At 41.0% G+C, this 21,377-nt stretch overlaps 1 protein-coding gene across 3 annotated transcripts in view; it reads left to right on the top strand.

The window, feature by feature from the left end:
• Positions 1 to 21,377, top strand: part of GRIA4 (glutamate ionotropic receptor AMPA type subunit 4) — a 378,264-nt gene that overhangs the window by 311,575 nt on the left and 45,312 nt on the right. For 2 of the 3 annotated variants that reach the window (XM_077769614.1, XM_077769622.1), the window contains exons 7-10: positions 1,201 to 1,368; positions 2,552 to 2,656; positions 8,572 to 8,682; positions 15,849 to 16,055. In XM_077769614.1, the coding sequence (XP_077625740.1) occupies positions 1,201 to 1,368; positions 2,552 to 2,656; positions 8,572 to 8,682; positions 15,849 to 16,055 (591 nt within the window). Of the gene's footprint in view, positions 1 to 1,200; positions 1,369 to 2,551; positions 2,657 to 8,571; positions 8,683 to 10,002; positions 11,209 to 15,848; positions 16,056 to 21,377 lie in introns of those variants that run through there. The other variant, XM_077769631.1, reaches the window with a different exon arrangement.

Here is a 21,377-nt window from a genome sequence, read left to right as displayed (position 1 = left end):
AAGGTTCTTTGCTGGGATTTATATTCTTGACCACATCCACGTTTCGTTCTCTCTTCCCTGGCTGATGTGCTTACTGGTCACATTGCCTAAGTTTACTTTCTGCAATTTGAATTTCAAATGATTTCTTTTCTCTTTGCAAGCAGCAAAGCAAGGGGACATCCTCCACTTTTCACAGCACAACACCGCCTCCCGTACAGGCTTGCAGTGTATTCATCATAGAGAACTGACCACATGGAATTCCCAGAAGAGATCGTGCAGGCTGTGGTCATGACTGGGGGCTGGCACTCTGACAACAGAGTTGGCTTCGGGAAGATTGTGCCCTGTTTTCCACGTGTTCGTAGTCCTTGTTCTTTTTATTTTCAGCTTAAACAAGTTACATGTTCTTGGTTTTTCCTTTTGCTTCCTCTCCTGTCCTTGATAATTTTTTCCTGAGGGTTTTATCTTTTCTGACAGGCGAGGAGCATCATCAGAGAGCACAGGGCCCTCCCTTCACCTCTCCACTTCGGCCCTCTGTTACAGCAGACGCTTCGGGGAATGACCTGACGTTCCCGCACACACGTATAGCAGACAACAGGCACGGACATAACTATGTTCATTCCTATGTAGCACAGTGACTGGTGCACACACTTTTGTTCTATAAGTAGATGTCGTTTCTGGCATCTTGTGTCTAGCTGACAGTAAACATTCCCACAGGCTTCTGAGAAACCCAACCAACATATAACACTTCAACTCAGTAAATGCTTAATAAATCTTAAGGAGCCCTGCTGGGCATTTCAGAAGGGGAAAGGAATGAGGCATCACAGCCCTTCTGCTCTCAGCCACAGCACGTGACCACAAGGCAGATAGTGGCAGTAATGCACTTAGCTGCTTACACTGTGTCTCTTTCTACTCAGACACAGTGGAAAGACCTCACCAACCATTGGGTTGTTTTTCTCACCCAATGGAAAACTGTGCATTAAAATTTCTATTGTTCAGTGTGTTTTCCCCTTTTAAAATGGTACGATTGGTCATACACTCTCTGTAATAACATGATAATAGAAATTTCTGAAGCTAGAGTCAATTAATTATCAATAATTTAACTGACCTTCAGACAGGAGGGTGCTTAATGCCCCCTCCTGGGGTGCTAGAGGGCCCCAAGACAGTTCTTGGTGACTGATAAGATTTGATGGTTCACCAATAAAATTGCTTTCATTTTGTTAGTATACATCTGCTCTGACTTACGATGGAGTCCTTGTGATGGCTGAAACCTTCAGAAATCTTAGGAGGCAAAAAATTGATATTTCAAGGAGAGGAAATGCTGGGGATTGTCTGGCAAACCCTGCTGCTCCGTGGGGCCAGGGAATTGACATGGAGAGGACACTCAAACAGGTAACTCACAGTTTTATTTTATTAAGTTCAGTTTAGTTCAGATCCTTCAGTGAGGCCTATCCAAGACAATGGAATAATTTTTCTGAGAGTAAATCTATATTACAATTGCCATTTTAATATATTAAGCCATTATCATTTTTGAGAGGTTTCTAAATAAAATACAGAGTAGAATACTGTCCATATATTACTCAAGATAAACTAGGTTATGCCACAACAGTAAACAACCCCAAGTCCTAATGACTTCAGACAACAGGAGTATTTCTCAGTCACACACATGTCAGATTAGGAGAGGTACTCTGCCTGTTGTAGTCACTCAGGTTAGCACAACAGCTACCATCTCAAGTGCTACAAAGAGAAAGAGAGTTATGGAACCTTTCCAACTGGCAATTAAATGCTGTAGCCCAGTGGTGACACTCATGACTTCAGTTTACAACGCACTTATTTTAGTCACATTGACCTACCTAACTACAAGGGCTCCAGGATGTACTTGCTACCTTGAGACCAGAACATCCAAGAACCAGAAATATTATTTAAACACTGCTAATGACCACCTCAGTAGATCTTTAAATTGCCTTGTAACCTTGGATTAAGTAATTTGTTTATTTTACTCTGCTTGGATTATACTAACACCGTTTTTCAAATGATTAATGTAATATGTGTGTATTTTTAATCTTACATTTTAAACGTTCTGAAATGCCATGAATTCAGATCACAAGTAAAAATGAATTAAAAGGAAATTTGGAATAAAGTACACTTGAATTTTTTTTAATATATTTGTATTTTAAACTCCTCAGGGCTTAATTTTAATATTATCAAGGAGAATATGATACATAATGGTTAGCAGGACTATTTAATGTATTATATGAATACATAGATAAAACTAAAAAGCAACTATAAACAAACAATATTTTCTTCCCCTTAGGCAATACTTCAATATTGAGGAAGTATTCTTTATCACATAAAAAAACAAAACATACTCATCTTTCAAGTATATGTCAGAATTGCTTGTATCCCTCTGATTTACTTCTTTCAGATTATCTCCCAGCAGCTCAAATACCCTATGGTTTTTAGTGAGTTATTTATAGCTTATAGTTATAGTCATAAGCCTAGCAGATGAAGTCAAGATTTCCATAAGCAAAATGGCAAATGAATATATGTGTGGGTTTTGCTTTTAAATTCATAGGTTCGAATTCAAGGCCTGACAGGGAATGTTCAGTTTGACCACTATGGACGTAGAGTCAATTACACAATGGATGTGTTTGAGCTGAAGAGCACAGGGCCTAGAAAGGTGAGCCACACTCAACCCATCTTCGTAGTTTGCATTTGACATTTTTAAAGGCTTATATTTAATAGGTAGCTGGATGTTCTACATTGGTTTTTAAATGTGAGTGCTTACAAATAGTATTTTTTTCATAATCTGTGCTGAAATAAATTCTTGTGTCATATAATTGATGTTTAATGGTGTGCCAAAACTGAAACAAACTAATTTATATTCCATTTGTGTCTTTTATCCAAAATGGAAGCAATACATTAAAAAAAAAAAAAAACGCTTAGCAAAAAGAGTCTCAACAACCAAAATTTACCATGCAGGAAAGCATACCCTGATATTTAGAACAGACTAAAATGTTCTTGAAATAAGCAAGTAAACACATTCCGGTGAACAAAAGAAAGAGCAGATAGAAGATGAGATTCAGTACCACTTTGCCAGTGGGGTAGTGAAACACCTGAGAAACTCTGATTGCGGAGATGGGGAAGTTGGGTAGGAAGCTGCTGCTGCTAGCTTCCTGGATTTCGGAAGGCAACTCTGCTGGCCTGATGACGTGACTGGACATATCAGTGGTCGTCTGAAAATCCCAAAAGTACCTGATGTCATGGACCCAGACAATCCAACCACAGTAGTTGGCTATAGACACTTTATACCTTTCCTTCACCAGGACGAACTAGGCTGCTCGAGGAAGGATGTGTTCAGTCATCAATCCACCTGATCTAAAAATTGTCTCAGCCCTTGGCCATGTAAAAACTTTCTCCTGTGTAACTTCCTGCTACAATGCAACGATCGTAGCTATAACTTACGAAATGTCACCTGTGTGCTAAACACTGGACTTGGTATGATCTGATCCTCACAACAAACCTGTAATGCGAGTACTAGAAAACTACGGCCTGACAGGCCATGGGTCCTTGTCTAAAGCCCAGCAGTGAGAAAACAAAGACTTTAATTCAGATGTGTCTGACTCCAGAAACTTCTACAACGTTACCCCACCCAAGCAGACTTGCTCTGAAGGAGTTTACTCTCTCGTGGCATAGAGTCTAGAAGCTCCATGCCAGCTAAAGAGGAGGCATGTGGAAATCATAAAGAGGAGGAGATCCCTTCCAGCCAGAGGAAGGCAGATCAAGGCCGGCTGTGTCGAGGAGGGAGGCTTTAAAGTCAGGCCGGAAATCAGCGTTGGGGCAGGAGGGAGCGGAGGCTGGGTGTGGCGAGAACCCGAAGCGAGTCCGGGAGGCAGGACAGTTCAAGTCACAGGTGGCAAGTGTCCGAGGGTCTCCTAGTTTTCTTTTGCTGCAGTCTGGCAGGGGATGTGCTTGTGGGTGGCGGGTGGGGGGGGAGGTTTGGAGCTGCCATGGAAACCACCCTGGTGTCTCAGCCTCTCAGGGGCGTCTCCTGGGGTGCAGGCTGCCAGCCGCAGCCTCCCCAGACCAGAGCCAGGGAGCAGGCGACAGGGCACCCGGGGAGCAGGGCTCCCAGGAAGCTACGTAGCGAGTCCCGTGTACGCACCACACCGACTGTACCCACTGTGTCCACACAGCCAGCAACAAGAAAGGAAGACGCTCTTTGGGGCAAAATCCTGTCAGCCATGGAGCAGACGGAGTCCTCCGCAGGCCCCTAAACACGTTGGCTCACAGCCAGGCACACTTTCCTGCCACACACCAGACTTTGCAAAAGTAGCCACGTAAACGGAAGCTTTCCAAAATGCCAAAGACCACCCCTACTTCACAAAGCAGTAAGTGCAAAGAGTAGAATGACCTCTCTGTAAAAGAAAGCATAACGTAAAAAAGGAAACCAATAGCAAGCGAGCTATTTACAGCACCGAATCCTTCCGTGGCCTCTTGCTTCAGGATGCCAACATGCCAACGGCAGCTAAGGTTTTTGGAGGGGAAGGTTGAAGAGTAAGTTGAGGGAGTGATGCACATCTTCCCACTCGGCTGACATCCATCTAAGGCTCTTAAAAGAGATACGAAGGGTAACATCGTGTAGACTCATCCATCTTCATTTTTCCATGGCAGCGAGCAACTTGGGCATTCTGTCAATATTAAGCCTAAAAATGAGCTACCCCAAGAAACACTCTGCTAGGGAAACTCGGCGATGTGTCTGCAAAGTGAGCAATCGTTCTTGTAAATGGAACAGTTGCCAGCAAGGGAGCTCTCTCTGAAAATAGATCAGAAAGTGTGCCCGCTGGTCTGGCTGACTTCTGTGACACAGGCACTCATTGAGAGACTCGTTAAGGAGCCACCCCAGGGGCGCCCGGGTGGCTCAGTCAGCTGAGCGACCAACTTCAGCTCAGGTCATGATCTCACGGTTCGTGGGTTCGAGCCCCGCATCGGGCTCTGTGCTGCCAGCTCAGAGCCTGGAACCTGCTTCGGATTCGTGTCTCCCTCTCTCTGTGACCCTCCCCTGCTCACACTGTCTCTCTCTCTGTCTCTCAGAAATAAAATAAAAAACGTTTAAAAAAATTTTAAAAAGGAGCAGCCCCAAAGCCCTTTCTGAAGGGCCAGCTGCTAAGTGTGGTGGGACCTTCCCCCTGCAGTGAGTCCCAGGAAGTTCCCTGGAACCCAAAGTGCATGACAGTGGGGATTCTCAATTGGAAACATTGTATTTATTGAGAGCAGGTTGCATGCCAGACACAGAAATGGAAAACTGATGGGCCTTTTTATATTTTATCCACACGACAATATGAAAGTGAGATATATTTTTTCTATTTTTATTTTTTTCAAGTTTGTTTATTTTAAGAGAGAGAGGGAGGGAGGGAGAAACCCAAACAGGCTCTGTTCGGTTAGCACAGATCCCTATGTGGGGCTCAGTCCCCCAAACCATGAGATCATGACCTGAGCGAAAATGAAGTGTCGGCTGCTTAACCAACTGAGCCACCCAGGCGCCTCTATTTATTCTCATTTTATTTATATATTTATTTATTTATTTATTTATTTATTTATTTATTTATATCTGAAAGAGAGAGACAGCATGAGCAGGGGAGAGTCAGAGAGAGGCGGAGACACAGGATCTGAAACAGGCTCCAGGCTCTGAGCTGTCAGCACAGAGCCCAACGCGGGGCTCGAACCCACGAACCGTGAGATCATGACCTGAGCCAAAGTCGGACACTTAACCGACTGAGCCACCCAGGCACCCCTATTCTCATTTTAAAGAAGAGAAAAGTAAAACTCACAGAAGCTGAGTAACCCGCCCAGGGATGTTCAGCTAGAAAGTGATGGAAATGGAGTGGAGACCAGGACTCACCAGGCTCCAGAGCTCACTGTCTTGATTGATTGCTGTGACACCGTCAGTGCCGGGGCCTCTAAGAGTTTTCTTTAGGGCTGGTGTGGGAATTAAGCCATATTCTGGGGGGACAGTCTGTTCATATCAGCCCTCCTAGAAGCAAGCATTAAGTAGATCAGGGGCTCCTCATAGCCCCTCAGTCCTCACCCGCTCTCTACATTACAGGCAAGATCCACTGCAAAAACAGAGATGTTTACTCATAGCGTGGCGATACTCATGCATAAATCACCTTTAGGAGTCCAGAGAAGACAAATATTTTTCTGACATGCCTGCCTTTTTAGTGATTTAAATACTTCCCTATTTTTGCTCTAGCATTACAAAAGTATCCTTCACCCAGTGTCTGTCTCTAGGAACAGTAGCGTCCCGTCTGATTAAGAGAGATCAGGCCTGGGAAAAGTCGTTGATATGCTGTAAAATGTTGTGGAGAACTAGACGGAGCATCTCCATCTCTCGTGAGGTTCTAGGTCCCAACTTAGGATTCCTTTCCTCAGGAGGTGACCCTACATCACTGCCTGCTCTAATTGACTCCCCTCGCAGTGAGTCCCTGTCCGATGAGGTCTGCCCTGAGGGGGCCCGTACCCCAAGCCATGGCTTTCTTTTTGCACAGAATTGCAAGTAAATGTAAGGCAAACAGATCCACTTAGGTAAAGTTTTGCTTATTGTCTTAACTTGTCAGCGCTTCTAAATCATTTATCTTTTAAGGATAGAGGTCATGAAGCCATGGGCCATTTTTAAGTGCAAAATGTGTCGGCGTTTTTAAATGCTGAGAATGTGTCCCAAATCTGTGGTTTTTCTGTTGTGGGAACTCATCAATAAAGAAAAATGCCGTTCCTAGAGGATGAGCTGCTGAGACCTGGAAAGTGGCTGTCTCTTAATGAAATGCCAAACTGTGAGACCTATTTCCACGTCATATAACTGTCACGTGGAGAGGGGAATTAACAGGAAGTGTGTTAATTGACACGTTGCTTTTTTTAGTTTTTAAAATACATGTAGGAATTGAGGGTGTGTGAGGGTGTGGGTGTGTGTCTCAGAGGCATACTTGTTTTTAAATTAACATTTTCACTGAGTTCTTAAATAAACATCTGCTACAAATAGATTCATGTGGACACCTGAAAGCAGTTGCTGAACTGATCTACGCTTGTAATTTGAGCTCAAACTAAGAACTGTATCAATAATGAAAGTCCATTTCCTCCATCTGTCCTGTGATTACCCATGCAACATTTGTGAATAATAATAGTGTCTCTTTCTGACACGTAAATGCTTACTTCATTTTAATATGTTCAAAAATACCAACATGATAGTTAAGAAACTTGGAGGAAGCAGGAGAGACTTCCAAAACATATGAGAACAAATGAGACCAGTAAGGAATTAAGTACATTTTATCAGAGACAAGAGTATCATCACCTGCATCCAGAAATTCAAGAAGGAAGTTGAGCAGCCATTTAGTGAACACCTACTTGGGGAGATTGTGGGGCCTAATACCCAAGGGTGTGAACTTGGTGTCCTACAGACCGAGGATTGGAACTCAGGCCCCATGGGACTTTTCCTGAGTACAGTGCGTTTTACCTTCTTATATACGTCCTCGTCTCCAAAATCAGGGTCATAAACGCACCTGCCTCTGAACTCGCTGCGTGGATAAACTTTTCAGTGCATCTAAAGAAAAAGCAATGGGGACAGTGTGTGTCCCAGAGCAAGCAGCCCGTGTGGAGGCCATTCCTAGCACTTCATGGTCTGTGTGATACAAAGGGCCCTGCATTTCCTATACGACCCCATGACAGTTCATTACTTTGTAAAGTACTTAACTAAGTACTTAATATACTTTATGGAAAGGATTTTGTTTCATGCCTAAATGAGAAAGTAATACAAGGATTTAAAAATACAAGAATACAGGGGCACCTGGATGGCTCAGTCAGGTGAACACCAACTTCAGTTCAGGTCATGATCTCCAAGTTTGTGAGTTCAAGCCCTGCATCGGGCTCTGTGCTGATGGCTCAGAGCCTGGATCCTGCTTCAGATTCTGTGTCTCCCTCTCTCTCTGCTCGCCCCCCACTCATGCTCGCTCTCTCGCTCTCTCTCTCTCAAAAATAAATAAACTTTAAAAAGTAAAAAAATAAAAATATAAGATTACAAATTTAAGTGTGATCTTTGAAAGTGAAAATACATTAACATTAATGCCTGATGTACGTAGCATTTTAGAAACGGTCAGACTTTTACCCCATGGTGAGGTTATGGAAAACCCAAAACTATTTCTATATTGCCTCAAAAATATGCAAGTCTTTTTTGCTCAAAAATATCCTGTATGTATTCCCTTTGCAATAAAGCCAGTAACTGATAAAACCATGTAAATTAATTTTAGAAGGTGCCAGTCAGTCCCTCTAGAGAGAGGTAGTCCATCTGTGTCCCTGTTCTGTTTTGAACCCCTCCTCCCTGGCGTCATAGCTGCTCCATGATTGTATATCGTAAAGCTGCCCAGTGTACCACCAGGCAGGACCCTTAACATCAGAAAAATCAGCTCATCATCAACTAAGAAAACTTCCAAATCCTTTTGGTCTCCTTTTTAAATTTGCTTGCTTATTAATATTCCTCATTGTTCCAGAAAGAGCTAGAGAAAGCTGTTCTAAAATGTGTCTTCACTGCTTTTCTCTGTTCGGCAGGTTGGTTACTGGAACGATATGGATAAATTAGTCTTGATTCAAGATATGCCCACTCTTGGCAACGACACAGCAGCTATTGAGAACAGAACAGTGGTTGTAACCACAATTATGGTAAGTTTTGGTCTATGCTTTATGCTGTTCCGTCTTGTCCACAGGCAGATTTAATTCCCCAGCCACGGGGAGCAGGGTGAGCGCAGCATCCTAGCTGGGGTGACGTGGGTCACGGGTCACGTGATCCACGGGAGTCTGTTGAGGCCCTGAATAGGTTTGCCCCGAGCTTTGAGGACATTCGGCACTTTTATTTGCATTACCTTTTGTTGCATTTGTTGTTCTTGGAAAAATGCTCAGATGTTAAAAATTGAAACTGTCACACTCTAGTTAGAAATGTATGAAATGCTCACTTTCCAAAGGACACAAGAATGAACATGAAAAAATCAGCAACCAGTCACAGAAAAATATCTGGTGGTAAACACCATATTATTGTTGTTACTATGTTTTTTAACACATCAATGTACTAATAGTTAATAGTGTCAAAATGGATAATTTTCAAGTAGTTTAATCATTGGATAGTGATTTGCATTGTCTGTTTATAACAGCAGAGATGTGAATGTAAAGATTTTAATGAGCCTGTTTTATACAACTAAATGCTTTCGAAATAATTTTGTTTTATATTTATTTTTAATGTGACAAGGGTGTTTTGCACCGATTATTTTTCTCATTGACCAATGACACGTACACAATATGATGTATCGGACTTCTCCTAAGAATTAGGACAAATCCGATTGCTCCATTCTGCCTCATCATAACATGAAAAATACTCTGAGTTTTAAGGACATTTTCTCAACGAGACCCTAATGAAAATACCTTCTAAATAGTAGAGAATATCTGGTATATTTTTCTGCCCTAAAGTCAAGCCTGCACTTTAGAGTCGTTGCTGCTCAAAGAGATCAACAGTCGGTGACCCATATCCTCAGCTCACTGTCTCGTTAGGCAGAACACATTTTTAATAATTCATGAAGCCCCTACTCTAAATAAAGTGGAAGTATTTTGTGTTATTCAGCTTTTAGCTTATGTAACTTTAATTTTTAGTAACGTCAAGTTTTTTCCAAAACTTTTGGCCCTGGAGTCAAAGCACGAAAGTGCCAGAGAGAAAGAAGCTTCCTTGTGTTGCAGTTAGTTTTCTCTGTGTCGCATCACCAGCTAGCAATTTACTGTTAATCTGCCAAGCCTTGATTGGAAGTTGATGATTTTAGAATGCAAACCAACTGACAGCAGTTTTTGTGTAAGAGTGCGAAATCCACACCTTCTAGCTTAATTGTGTAATACTTGCATGGGACTTGAAAAGCAGTGTGTCTGTACGTATATACTTCCTTTCCTAAAAAAGACACAGTAATGCAGAGTCGTGCTTCAGTGCAGTCCTCATCTTTTCAGCCTCTGATGAAGAACCCTATTTTAAGAAATTGATCAAGAAGGAAATGAGTTCCACGCTCTTCGACCATTCCTAACTAAGGCCCGCGTCTTGTTCTCCTGTGTAGTAAATTTAAGCTAAGTTTTCACGTGGGATTCTTCTTCGATGACCACCTCTGGACTACCAGAAAAAAAAATTTTTAAGTTCTGTGACTTTTCCAAGATCCTAGAACAAAAGAAGAATTAATCCTCATCTTTCTCAAGAAAATTCATAGATGTTGAAAAAGAGTCACTTAGTAATACTGACCCATCAGTTCCCCTGTCTTGAAACGAGGTCACTGTACAGAAAGGTGGGATTCTGTCACTCCTAGCCCCGCTCGAAGGTCTTCTAAAAGTAAATATCTCTGAGTTTGTGTGCTTGTTTCCTGGATATACACAGCTGTTTTCTTTAAAGGTTCTCTGGAATCTTGCCTGTTCTGTGTGAAATAAAGTGTTTTCATGTGCATTATAGGTAAAATGTAGACAGTCTCCTTTTCATCCCTGTTATTAAAGGCGCTGGAGATCTGATTCTTGAAACCAAAATATTGAATCACTTTCCAAGCATGGCTTGTTTTCAGGAAGCATGCTACCAAAAATAAGTTAAAATGATTGAGATTCAGTGGTTTCCTATATACATAAAGAATATTCTGTAAAGTTAACTGTTATTTGACAATGATGATCATTAATATTTTGCCATTAAAACAGTGCAATATTCATATTTGTCTTTTGTATAAAAATGTAATGTTCGTATAGTAATACCTCTGGGCTTTGCAATTGCATAATGATTTGGTAATTTTAAAAATTACCAGAATCTTTTCCCTAGAAGCGTTCCTTATATTTGCTCTTGTTGAAAATGGTCGCCCGGGACCTCTGACCATTCCACCACCTCATTCATTTTGAAAGAAATATGGTTCCTTGTAAATGAATGGGATATTGGCACCTACATGTCAAAATCTCCCAAATCCAACTGAGAACGCCCCACACAGATGGAATTGGTTAGACCCTGTGACATGTGCCAGGCAGGCACCCAGACACCAAGGTTGAGTGTGGTGGCCTGGAAGCCGTGCGTTCTGATCAAAGCTGATACGCGCTGCTCCTCCATGTGTCTTTGCTTTGTGTATGTTGTTATTTCTGTGTTGATACATTGTAATGATATCTGCTGTCGTTAAATAAAAGTGATTGAGAAATTCATTTACTCATCCATAAATATTTATTAAGCTGGGCACGGGATATGCTAGAGAACAAAACAGACGAGAATCCTGCCCTCAGATGAGTTTATGTTCTGGTGGAAGAAGGCGGACCACAGACAATAGATAGGTTTTGTGAATCTCATTCTTAAATAAAATGTGGCGTCAGCTTTTTGTACTGTTGAAATTTATTTTTTTTCCTTAGAACAGTGTTGTATATCTAGAATGTGATCTTCACTTTAATGACTTACTCCACCTGAATATAGTCATGCGGACTGTAACTTAGCTGAATCTCCACGAAATGTAAAATTGGCAGAGACCTCCTGTGAGGCTCAGGACTACAAAGTGGGAAGGTCTGAAGTTTGGAGTTCAGATGCTCACTGTTTCCTATCTTTTAGCCCTAGTGACTAAAATTTATAAAAATTTTATAAAGTCTATAATTGTATATGAGACTGTGAGTCATCCTACTTTCTACATTCTAAGTAATAATTTCTGTCAACAACCTAAGAAAGCCAGATCTGTGCCATGTGGTCTGCACATGCGCAGTTGAGGAAAAGGCATTGTGCCCCCAGAGAAAAGCGAGGGTGGTGGCTCCCTCCCTAACCTCACTACTCAGGCTGCGGAACTCTCTGGAAAAGGAGAGATAGAGCAGTACGTCAGCCAAGCCCATCTTCCCCCACATGTTCACTTCTGAAGCCAAACAATGCTTATGATGCGTTACTCAGCTTAGGAGGTTTTTCTTACCGTCTTGTGAACATAACAGACCTTGAGGAAGATTTTCCACACATATATCTAAATTTATTTGCTACAGCATCAGAATTAGGTTACAAACCTGAAAGCAGTTTTACTTATCACACGTGATCTTTCCGGAGGTTACTCTTTTATACCTTGTATTAGATGTTTCATATTTTATCTTCTCTGTGTAGAATTTTATGGATGCACTCTCTCTATATACATGTGCGTATATAACAGCACACACATATTTTATATAATATATGTATATGTACAATAGCTATACACAATAACATAGATACATTAATTATTCCCTTGTACTAAATACTAATTTCCCCCATGCATATGCCTGCCTGTGATTAACACTCAGTTAGCTTTGAAATACCTTATTTTGTATAAACTTAAAATTGTGCGGCCATCCAATTTATTCATTTTCTTTTAAACTGAATAATAACCTTTTAATTCCCACTTTTAAGAATTTTACCCATGGGGTAAATTATCTACATCCATTAGTATTCTTGGAGAAAAGGAAATATCATTTACCAAATAACTTTGGTTGATAATACTGATTTTATTATTTTAACTGTTTTCAATAGTACTTGTAATGTTTATATTTGTGATGTTTAGAAAATCTTAAAGCCTTTCTAATAAGTATCTCTTTCAATAGTTTTGCTTTTGCTAAATACAAATAACCCCCCAAAATTTTCTCAGTAGGAAAATACTTTATCGATTGAAAATCATCTTAATTCATTTACACAAACATTTTCATAAGCAAGCCCTAAGGTAGCAGCTTTAGATGGAGATTGATTTCTTTCCTGAAATAGCAGAGCAGATGTAGAACTCTACCCATTACGGAAATTGTAGTAATAAACTCATAACCACTAGGAAGGAATGCATTTAAAATAACTTCTGAGGAGTTACCGTCCCACAGAGCACAGTGATTGATAATAAAGATGGTAGGTTATGATCATAAGGCAGAAGTAAGTGGTTATATTCCACTTGTCCCATCTTTCCATTTTTGTTCACAGTTGAATACCTGGGACTCCATAAGGCTACATATCAAAGACGTCCCACAAATCCCCCTTAATGACCAGCCAGGACTCTTATTTTCTTTTCTTTTGAGAAGATCTGGTATTTTCTTCATCCGTAGTAACCCCCAAAACCTTGTATTAAATCCACCGCAAGTGTGCAGGCTAGAAGGGCTACATGTGCACAAATTGTCAGATTGGGTTGGTGCAAAGGGCGAGGTTGGGAGAGCGTTAAGATCTGTTACTCATGTGGATTTAATATGAAAGGAAAGCAAAATGAGACACTCGTGAAGAAACTGGCAAGAAAAGCCTAGCCTTTCTCTCCACCTGTTCGCCCACCTTCCCGAGCGTGACCATCTTGTTTCTCTCACACGGCAGCACCACACTCCTGAATCTCAGTACTGTTTATGCCCCTGCCCGTGCGAAAAGTCTCGCTAAATTTCTAGTCAACATCTTCAGGACCCTGAAAGTTTTCTAGTCTTTGTTGGTTTGTTTGGCAGGAACTCAAAGACCCTGCCAGGCCCGTTCTGTCCAAAAAGAGAACTGGAAAAAAGGAAAGAGAACTAGATAATTTTTTACTTATGTTCGCATAGGTGTGTTTCAGAGACAGAGCCTAGCACTTAATAATTACTTTCCTTTTGAGGAGCTGAATCAGAAGTTCTAACACAACTACTTTGCCCTGATACTCCTGTTTAGGGAGCCGTAATGCACCAGGAAATCTTCAGAGTTATCGAGTGCCTTGTATGTACCAGACGATAGGAGAAGATGGTTTTGTCAACACTGTGCACTCACAGCTTCATACAAAGTGTTTCGTTCACCCACAATACAGAAATCCACATCCTTACTTCCACCTGTCCCCTCTCTAGTTTAATCACATGAAATCTCACGTAGCTGCACACATCTTGACAGATACAGTAAGAGCTTCAGCAGTTTCCAGATATTTTGAAATAGAGATTCAGACCCCACTTCTGCTAGTTCTGTGAAGTGGAATGATTTGCTTGCCCTTACTGAGCCTTACATTTTCTCCTGCCAAAATGGGAAGTGCCCGCCCCAAAATATCAACGTGAGAAGTAAATGAAAAGCACAGTTCACGAACTTAACATCATTTCTTCACGTGTACTAAGTAAGTCAGAGCTGTTGTCATTTTTCACGATTGTATTTTATAATTGTCCTCCACCACTCATACTCCTTTACCATTTTTACAAAGAGTTACAATCTTAACTAATCACAAGAGGACAAGAGGCATATTTTACTTATTTTTGCACCCCTAGTTCCCAGCAAACTGCCTGGCACACAGTGGGTGCTCAATAAATGCTTGAGTACATAATAGAAGCACAGTTTTTACTAAAGCAGCTTGCTCACTATATAATGTAGAGGGAATTGAGCAAAGCAGATGGGCTTACTAGCTAGAGAATCATGTGCACACAAAGTGATATGGTCACATGTGTGCATGAGGGCAGAAATATTTGAGTGTTCGAGTATTGCAGGCGCTTTAGAATTGACCTTCAACCTTAGTACCACCTGTGAGCCATAGTGGTGCAACTTGTGAAAACTTGTCAAGTGTGTTCTACTAAAGGTTGTAAGTGATAACTCTGAAGCCATTTCGGTTGCATTTTACAAATGTGTAATTCTTGCTTTTCTCTGCATGTTCTTCCACATTTTAATTAGCTGTCCCAAGAAACAAAAGAATGAAAGTATTAGCTCATTTTAGCTACTAATACTTTATGAACTCTCTTAGAAATTAACACTGCTTTGCAACAACTCGCCAATTTTCATAACCACATTTATAATTTAGTAATTAAACTATATATGGAGAATGTTTTCTGTAAGCCACCAAACCATTTTCATCCATCTAAAGAAGGGACAATTTGTTGCCTTAGTTTTATAGGTAGAGAAGCCTTCTTCACCCAAATCCAGTGTTAAAATATTTATCAAAGAAGTGAGAGATTTCTGGATCCCTTGACTATGTCAACCTAAGGCAGGATTATTCAAGGACCACGCCTAGGCAGTTGCCCGCAGTAGAATTATTAATGGCATCTCTTTGAGAAAATTATAGATCATGTCAGTTACAGTTTTAAGTTTTTAAAAGTCATTTCCACATTTACAAAGTCCTGGAAATCAGAAGTAGTAGAGACTGCCATGTTACACGGAGTGAAACCCCATCTAACACAGTTGCAGGAGCAAGTTCAGCTTCCCTAGTTAAGTTCAACTTCCCTTCTTCCCTGGGCTTCGGGAGAAGAAAAGAGTCACATGAACCACACAACCCTAATTAAACCCTAATTAAAGCAAAATTATTGGAGAATTTTAGGAAAGGTGATTTAATGCAAATAAGTATATATATTTTTTAAGCTCTCAATTCATTTTTTCATTGACCTCGCTAGTGCCTGCTGAGAGGCATCCAGCAGAATGCTAGAGAGCAAAGAAACATCATCTAGCTCTTTTCCCAAGGGAGGTCACAGTTGAACGTGGCCTAAACAAGATGCAGAATATGGAGACCTGTGACCTTGAGTAGCTACTAAGTGGCCTTTAACTTCATGACGTATTTTAGAATACTAATTTCTATGCCAAAGATAACACCTTATGCCTCTCTAGACAGTCATTAATGTTTATTTTTCCTGTTACAGTCACAGGGCTAGGTATGTAACAGTCACTCGGTAGTAAACTGTTTTAAAGATTTTACTTCCAGTATCCAATATAAAGCCACCGAATATACTTCTAAGCATATTTCTCTATTCATCTTTTATTACTGATTTCTCGCCACACAAAATCAGTGTGTGTACTAACATTAAATGTAATCTTTTTGTCAAATTCTGCAGTTCAAAAGTTTAAGACTTTGGAATGTTTTATAATTTCCCCCTTTACAGTTCTACTTCTCTCATTATAGGAATCCCCATATGTTATGTACAAGAAAAATCACGAAATGTTTGAAGGAAATGACAAGTACGAAGGATACTGTGTAGATTTGGCATCTGAGATTGCAAAACATATTGGTATCAAGTATAAAATTGCCATTGTCCCTGATGGAAAATATGGAGCGAGGGACGCAGACACAAAAATCTGGAATGGGATGGTAGGAGAACTTGTTTATGGGGTAAGCACATCAACTTACTGAAGAATTTACTTACATAAACCTGAAACTTTTTTTCCCCCAGGGCACATATCTATTTCTAAACCTATTACTGTTTTTAAATTTGCATTTAACATTCAGAGAAGCATATAGGATGTTCAGATGTTTCTCTAGTTCATTATGGTGCCATTCCCGAACAATGAGAGAAGCTAATACCTCATAACTTCAAAATCTAGAAGGGTAAAAATTTAGAATATGATGTCCCATTTAAAAAAAAGCAGTGACTTCAGTACCTGTGATGATTATTCTCTTAATCTTGACGTTGCTCTATCATAGCCATGTTGTTGTAAGAACTGCACAACAAAGTTTTATTAATGTTACTCAGTAATTGAAGGGGAAAATTTCCTTCAATAGCATAAAGTAAGATCTTATTGTAACTAGTTATCTGTATCCCTGTTGCTTGTACTTCCTGGTAAATATCTTTTACATAATTTGGTGAAGCAATCATTAAAATACTTTAGCATCTGTAAAATACTCAGTTCTGCTGCACACAGTAAATTTAAACTTTATGCAGTGGCATCATTTTTTTCGATGTTGCAAAACACAAAAGCCAGAATGGATCCCATAGCGGGCCTCACGTGAAACCAGGTGGAGCCCTTCCCTGGGAGCTCACCAGATACTGAGTACGCACACTTATTGCCAAGGGCAAACTCTGTGTCAACATGCCTGCCTTAATCAGAACAAGATCAGTTTGCTTCAGCTATCGCTGCAAAGGATCGAAATGAAACCAGCAGTTAGCAAGAGCTGGTGATGCCAGATACTTCCAAAGTCCAGAAACCAGCCCGAGAGCTCATAGCAACCTGTATCCGCCTGAAATGTGTTCAGAAATTTCCTCTGAGCCAATTCATATTTCACAGACTTCTCCTTCGGAGCACACTCTGTCTGATTCGCCCTGACGAGACCCCTTGGAAATAACTACATGAGAGCCATCCTTCCCTAGACAAGAATAAAGATAGAACGGCTGAGGACGTAACTGAAGTCTGTAGAGGGCCCCCGTCCCGAGCCAGAACTGCAGTCCACTAGTTTCATGATTCTGCAGCCTGCACGTAGGGCCTGGCAGTGACCAACTTTCTGCAGCCAGTGCAGGACTGTAGCTGTCCCCTCAGCAGAGGAGGAAATTGTTTGGCGTTAAAGAGCAACCACTTAGTTTTACATCCATTTATGAGAACTACTGACTAGTGAAGTGCCCTAAATGAAGAAAAATAAATTGGCAGTTTTAAAGAATCAAAAAGTATTTTACCACAGGGCTCATCAACAGTTTGACAGTGAGCTTTAGGCTCCAAAGAAAAAGGATTCCTAAACCATGTGTTCCTGGGTAATATTTTAAACATTTGGTAATATTTTTAACTTTTGATACAGTAACTAGATTTTAAATGTAAACATTATTCAAGTTGTTAGAACTACAGCAATTCATTTCCTTCAGAAAACACTATTGGTTATTTCATCTCAGAAAATCCTACTTGGATCGCCAATTAGTCATGGATGGCGTAAAGAGCCTACGTTACTTTCTAGAGCATTTGTTACTTATCTCTTACGTGGAGTCCCTACCCACTGGGCATCCCAGGCTCACCCCTTTACAAGGGCTCTAACCATATGGTTCAAGTAACAAAAACAAGTGATATTTACAGAGTAGCATAGTTAACAAAAAGTTGTATCTGTGGTACACACCACCATAATGGAAAGTCCCATCAAGTCAAGGGGGTGTCAAAGAGAAAGAGAAGATAACATAGTGGTTATCAACTCTTGTTATGTTCATTCATCAGTTAATCCACCAGGGTTTAAATTCTCTCTTCTCTGCCACTTGACCTCTTCCCAAAAGGAATCTTTTTCCATGTGTCTCGTAGTTTCTGCAGACTCAGTGCTTCACATCCTGCTGTCTGTGAAATCTGCACTTTCTTCGCGGTTCTTTTACTTTCTTACTGCGAACACATACAACAGATATCCAGGTTCCGGGGCGCGGGGTGAAACTCCACCCATTCTGGGCTATCCACCAAAGCCCATTAGACAGCAAAAGGATTCACTTTGAACCTGTTGTTGTTGTTGTGTTGTTATGATCTTTGCACACTTTATCACTGGAATTGTTAGGAGTAAGAGTCCTGTGAAGCGCTCACGTGTGGCCTCAGCGCACCACCAAGTGGTGGCCCAAGAGCACAGACCTCCCTCCCCGGCAGGTGCTCTCTCCGCTGCGCTCCGTGCGCCCGGCCAGTCCATTCCACGGTCTCCTGTGGCCCTTCTGCTGGGCCCTGCTGTACTCGTGTGCGTGGACTTGAATCCACGGGAATATTTCTCCAGGCACGTTCCGTGGCTGGCCCGCACCAGGATCACCTGTGCTGTGTGGTAAAATGCCAGTTCACGAGCCTCGCTCCAGAGGCCCTGAGAGCCCAGGTATCATCAAGTGTCCGCGGGAGAAACTTTACATACTTCGCTCTGGGAATCGCCGAGAGGTCATGGAACGTCTCCAGGGTTAGCAGACAAAGCCCAGCTACGTCTCCTCTGTTCACTGTCCACTTCCAGAACTTTCAGATGTCAGAAGTGTCCTCAGGGACGTCGCGTCCCCACCTCCATCAGGTGTCTGCCCGCCCTCACATCTAGTTTCACATGCAGGAGGCTCCCTTGTTTCCATCCATGTTGCTTTCCTTTTGTAGAGTTAACTCACCCATGGTCACTTGCATAAATAAGGAGTTTCTAAGAACATGGCACCGAACGAGTTACGAGGGGAAAGGTGATGCTCCAGATGAAGGGTGCCCTGGACACGTGTTCCTCTTACAGCAGCAGGACAGTCACTTGGAAAAGTCACAGCATCACAGCATCGTAGGCTGTCATCATGTATTCCCCCAAATGCAGCTTACAGGGATTGTGGGCACAAGAATAAAATACATATGATTGAGACTGATCATACAACGTGAGAAGAATTATTCTCCAAGTGTTTATTTATTTTGAGGGAGAGCAAGCATGAGTAGGGGAGGGGCAGAGAGAGAGAGAACTAACAGAACTCCCAGGCAGGCCCTGAGCTGTCAGCACAGAGCCCACTACGGGTCTCGAACCCAGGAACTGTGAGATCATGACCTGAGCCGAAATCAAGAGTCAGACGCGCAACCGACTGCACCTCCCAGGATCCCCTAATGTCACAAGAATTTTTCTAAGCATGAAACCAAAGGCTGAAGACACAAAAAAGATAATTTTATATGGCTACAACAAAATTTAATACGTATATTGCAATAAAGTACCATGAACTAAGTTACATAAAGAAAACAAATCCTGAATAGGGAGAATATTTGCAACATATTTGGAAAACAAATGTTAACATTTTGAATGTGTCTAAAAGTGCTTACAAATTAGTCAGTAAAAAATGAATGTACCATATGGAAAATAGGTGGCGATTACAATAGATTATGACACTTAAAAAGGTAATGTATCTATTTGTTTTATAAAAACAAACTCAAATTAATACAAAGAGATCTAATTTTCTGTAGAGAAAATTGGCAAAGATAAATGAGAGTAAAGACACACATGGGCTGCCACCATCCATAGCTGCAGATGCTGTCACACAGTGTTGGTGACAGGAGAAATCTGCATGGTCTTCCTGGAGAAAAGTTGCACAAAACATATTGTGACCATTACAAAGATTGATACCATTTAGGCCAGCAACCCCACTTCTAGAAATCATCTTAAATAATTAAGGTATGTGCTAGAGTTTGTTTTCAAAGATGTTCACATCATCAAACTTTTAAACTGTGTAAACCTGGAAACAATATAAACATTCCTTAAAATAATAAGTAGATTGAGTAATTTTTGTTATTTTCACATGATAAAATACTAATCATTAATCTTTAATATATATGATAAAATGAAAAGGAATTCATCATTTCCTTCTGAGTAAAGGAATTATGAAGTAGTGTTTTATGGGGCACCTGTGTGGTTCAGTCGGTTAAGATCTAACTTTGGCTCAGGTCATGATTTCGTGGTTCATGGGTTCAAGACCTGCATCGGGCTCTGTGCTAACAGCTCGGAGCCTGGAGCCTGCTTCAGATTCTGTGTCCTCTCTCTCTGTGCCTCCCCTACTTGTGCTTATTCTCTCTCTCTTTCTCTCTCTCTCTCAAAAATAAACATTAAAAAATTGTTTTAGAAAACATAGTTTTATATTACCCTATTGTAATATAAGAAAGATATTGTTGATCAAACCATGTCTAGCAGGGTATATAGTCAGACAAAAATAAGAGTAGGTGAAGAGAGTGGAGGTAACTTTTCCTTAATTTGGGGATTCTGTGTTTATATCCAAATTTTCCCATGGCTAGTTTATATATCACTCGTATAATGAAAACTATACAGATAATAAGATGGCAGAAATAAACACCTCCCAGTAGTGAGTCTGACTTCTGCACATGGGGGCGTTTCTGGTGTAAGCTAAATGCGTTCCCCTAGAAGGCACCACTGGTGAAGGCGCACTTACCCAGTGGGCAGCATCATGGCTGGAGAGCACTGCCCTCGCCAGCCCTCCAGACACCCTGCATCAGGCTGCTGGCCATCGTGTGAACCAGCGACCCGAGGGCGTACAGGAGCGAGGCCGCCTCTGTGTGAGAGCACGAATGCTTGACCTGTGTCCCAGATTCCACTTTAATGCCAAATATTTTCCTTTCCAAATGAACAATCAAATAACCTTTATTTTTTCACCTGTAGAAAACAGGTTACAGTTTTCTCATACACTTTATTTCATTCCGTTTTAGAGATGGCATGATTTACGGAAGAAACACAAGCCACAGTCACAGAACTGCCACGATGTGTAAAACTCACCCGAGTCTCAGTTCCATCATCTAGAAAACAGTGATAGCAGGATTATCATGAGTGTTCAGTGAGAGGCCCTTTAAAATATTTAGTTTGGTGTCAGTTACCTAATCCTTCAATAAGTGGTCACTAGTATTTTATTGATGTTTTAATGGATAATCACAATAATGCAGTGAGGCAAACAGAAAAGTGTCCTCGTTGTAGAGATATGGAAAACGGACTCAGAAAAATTGCTCAAAGTCACAGAACAAAAATGGAAGCTGGTGTCTTAATGATCCTAATATCTGAGAATTGAATCTACTGGTTTCCAAAACAGTGTTAGAAATTGGAAGTAGGAAAAATCATAGTATGCGAATAGGAAGAAATAAATGCCAATTTCCAGATTTTTGTGTGTGCGCTGGATTGGAAAATGTCATCAAACAACGGGTTTCTTCTGTCCTAGAAACACTGTGTGATAGGTTTGTCACAACTGGAAAGGGATAAAAGGGGACTGTTTGAAATTTG

Source organism: Crocuta crocuta, unplaced genomic scaffold (assembly GCF_008692635.1).
Source record: "Crocuta crocuta isolate KB4526 unplaced genomic scaffold, BGI_CrCroc_1.0 scaffold80, whole genome shotgun sequence".
NCBI lineage: Eukaryota > Metazoa > Chordata > Mammalia > Carnivora > Hyaenidae > Crocuta > Crocuta crocuta.
Note: the sequence above shows the minus strand (reverse complement) of the source record. Positions and strands in the feature narration are given on the sequence as shown.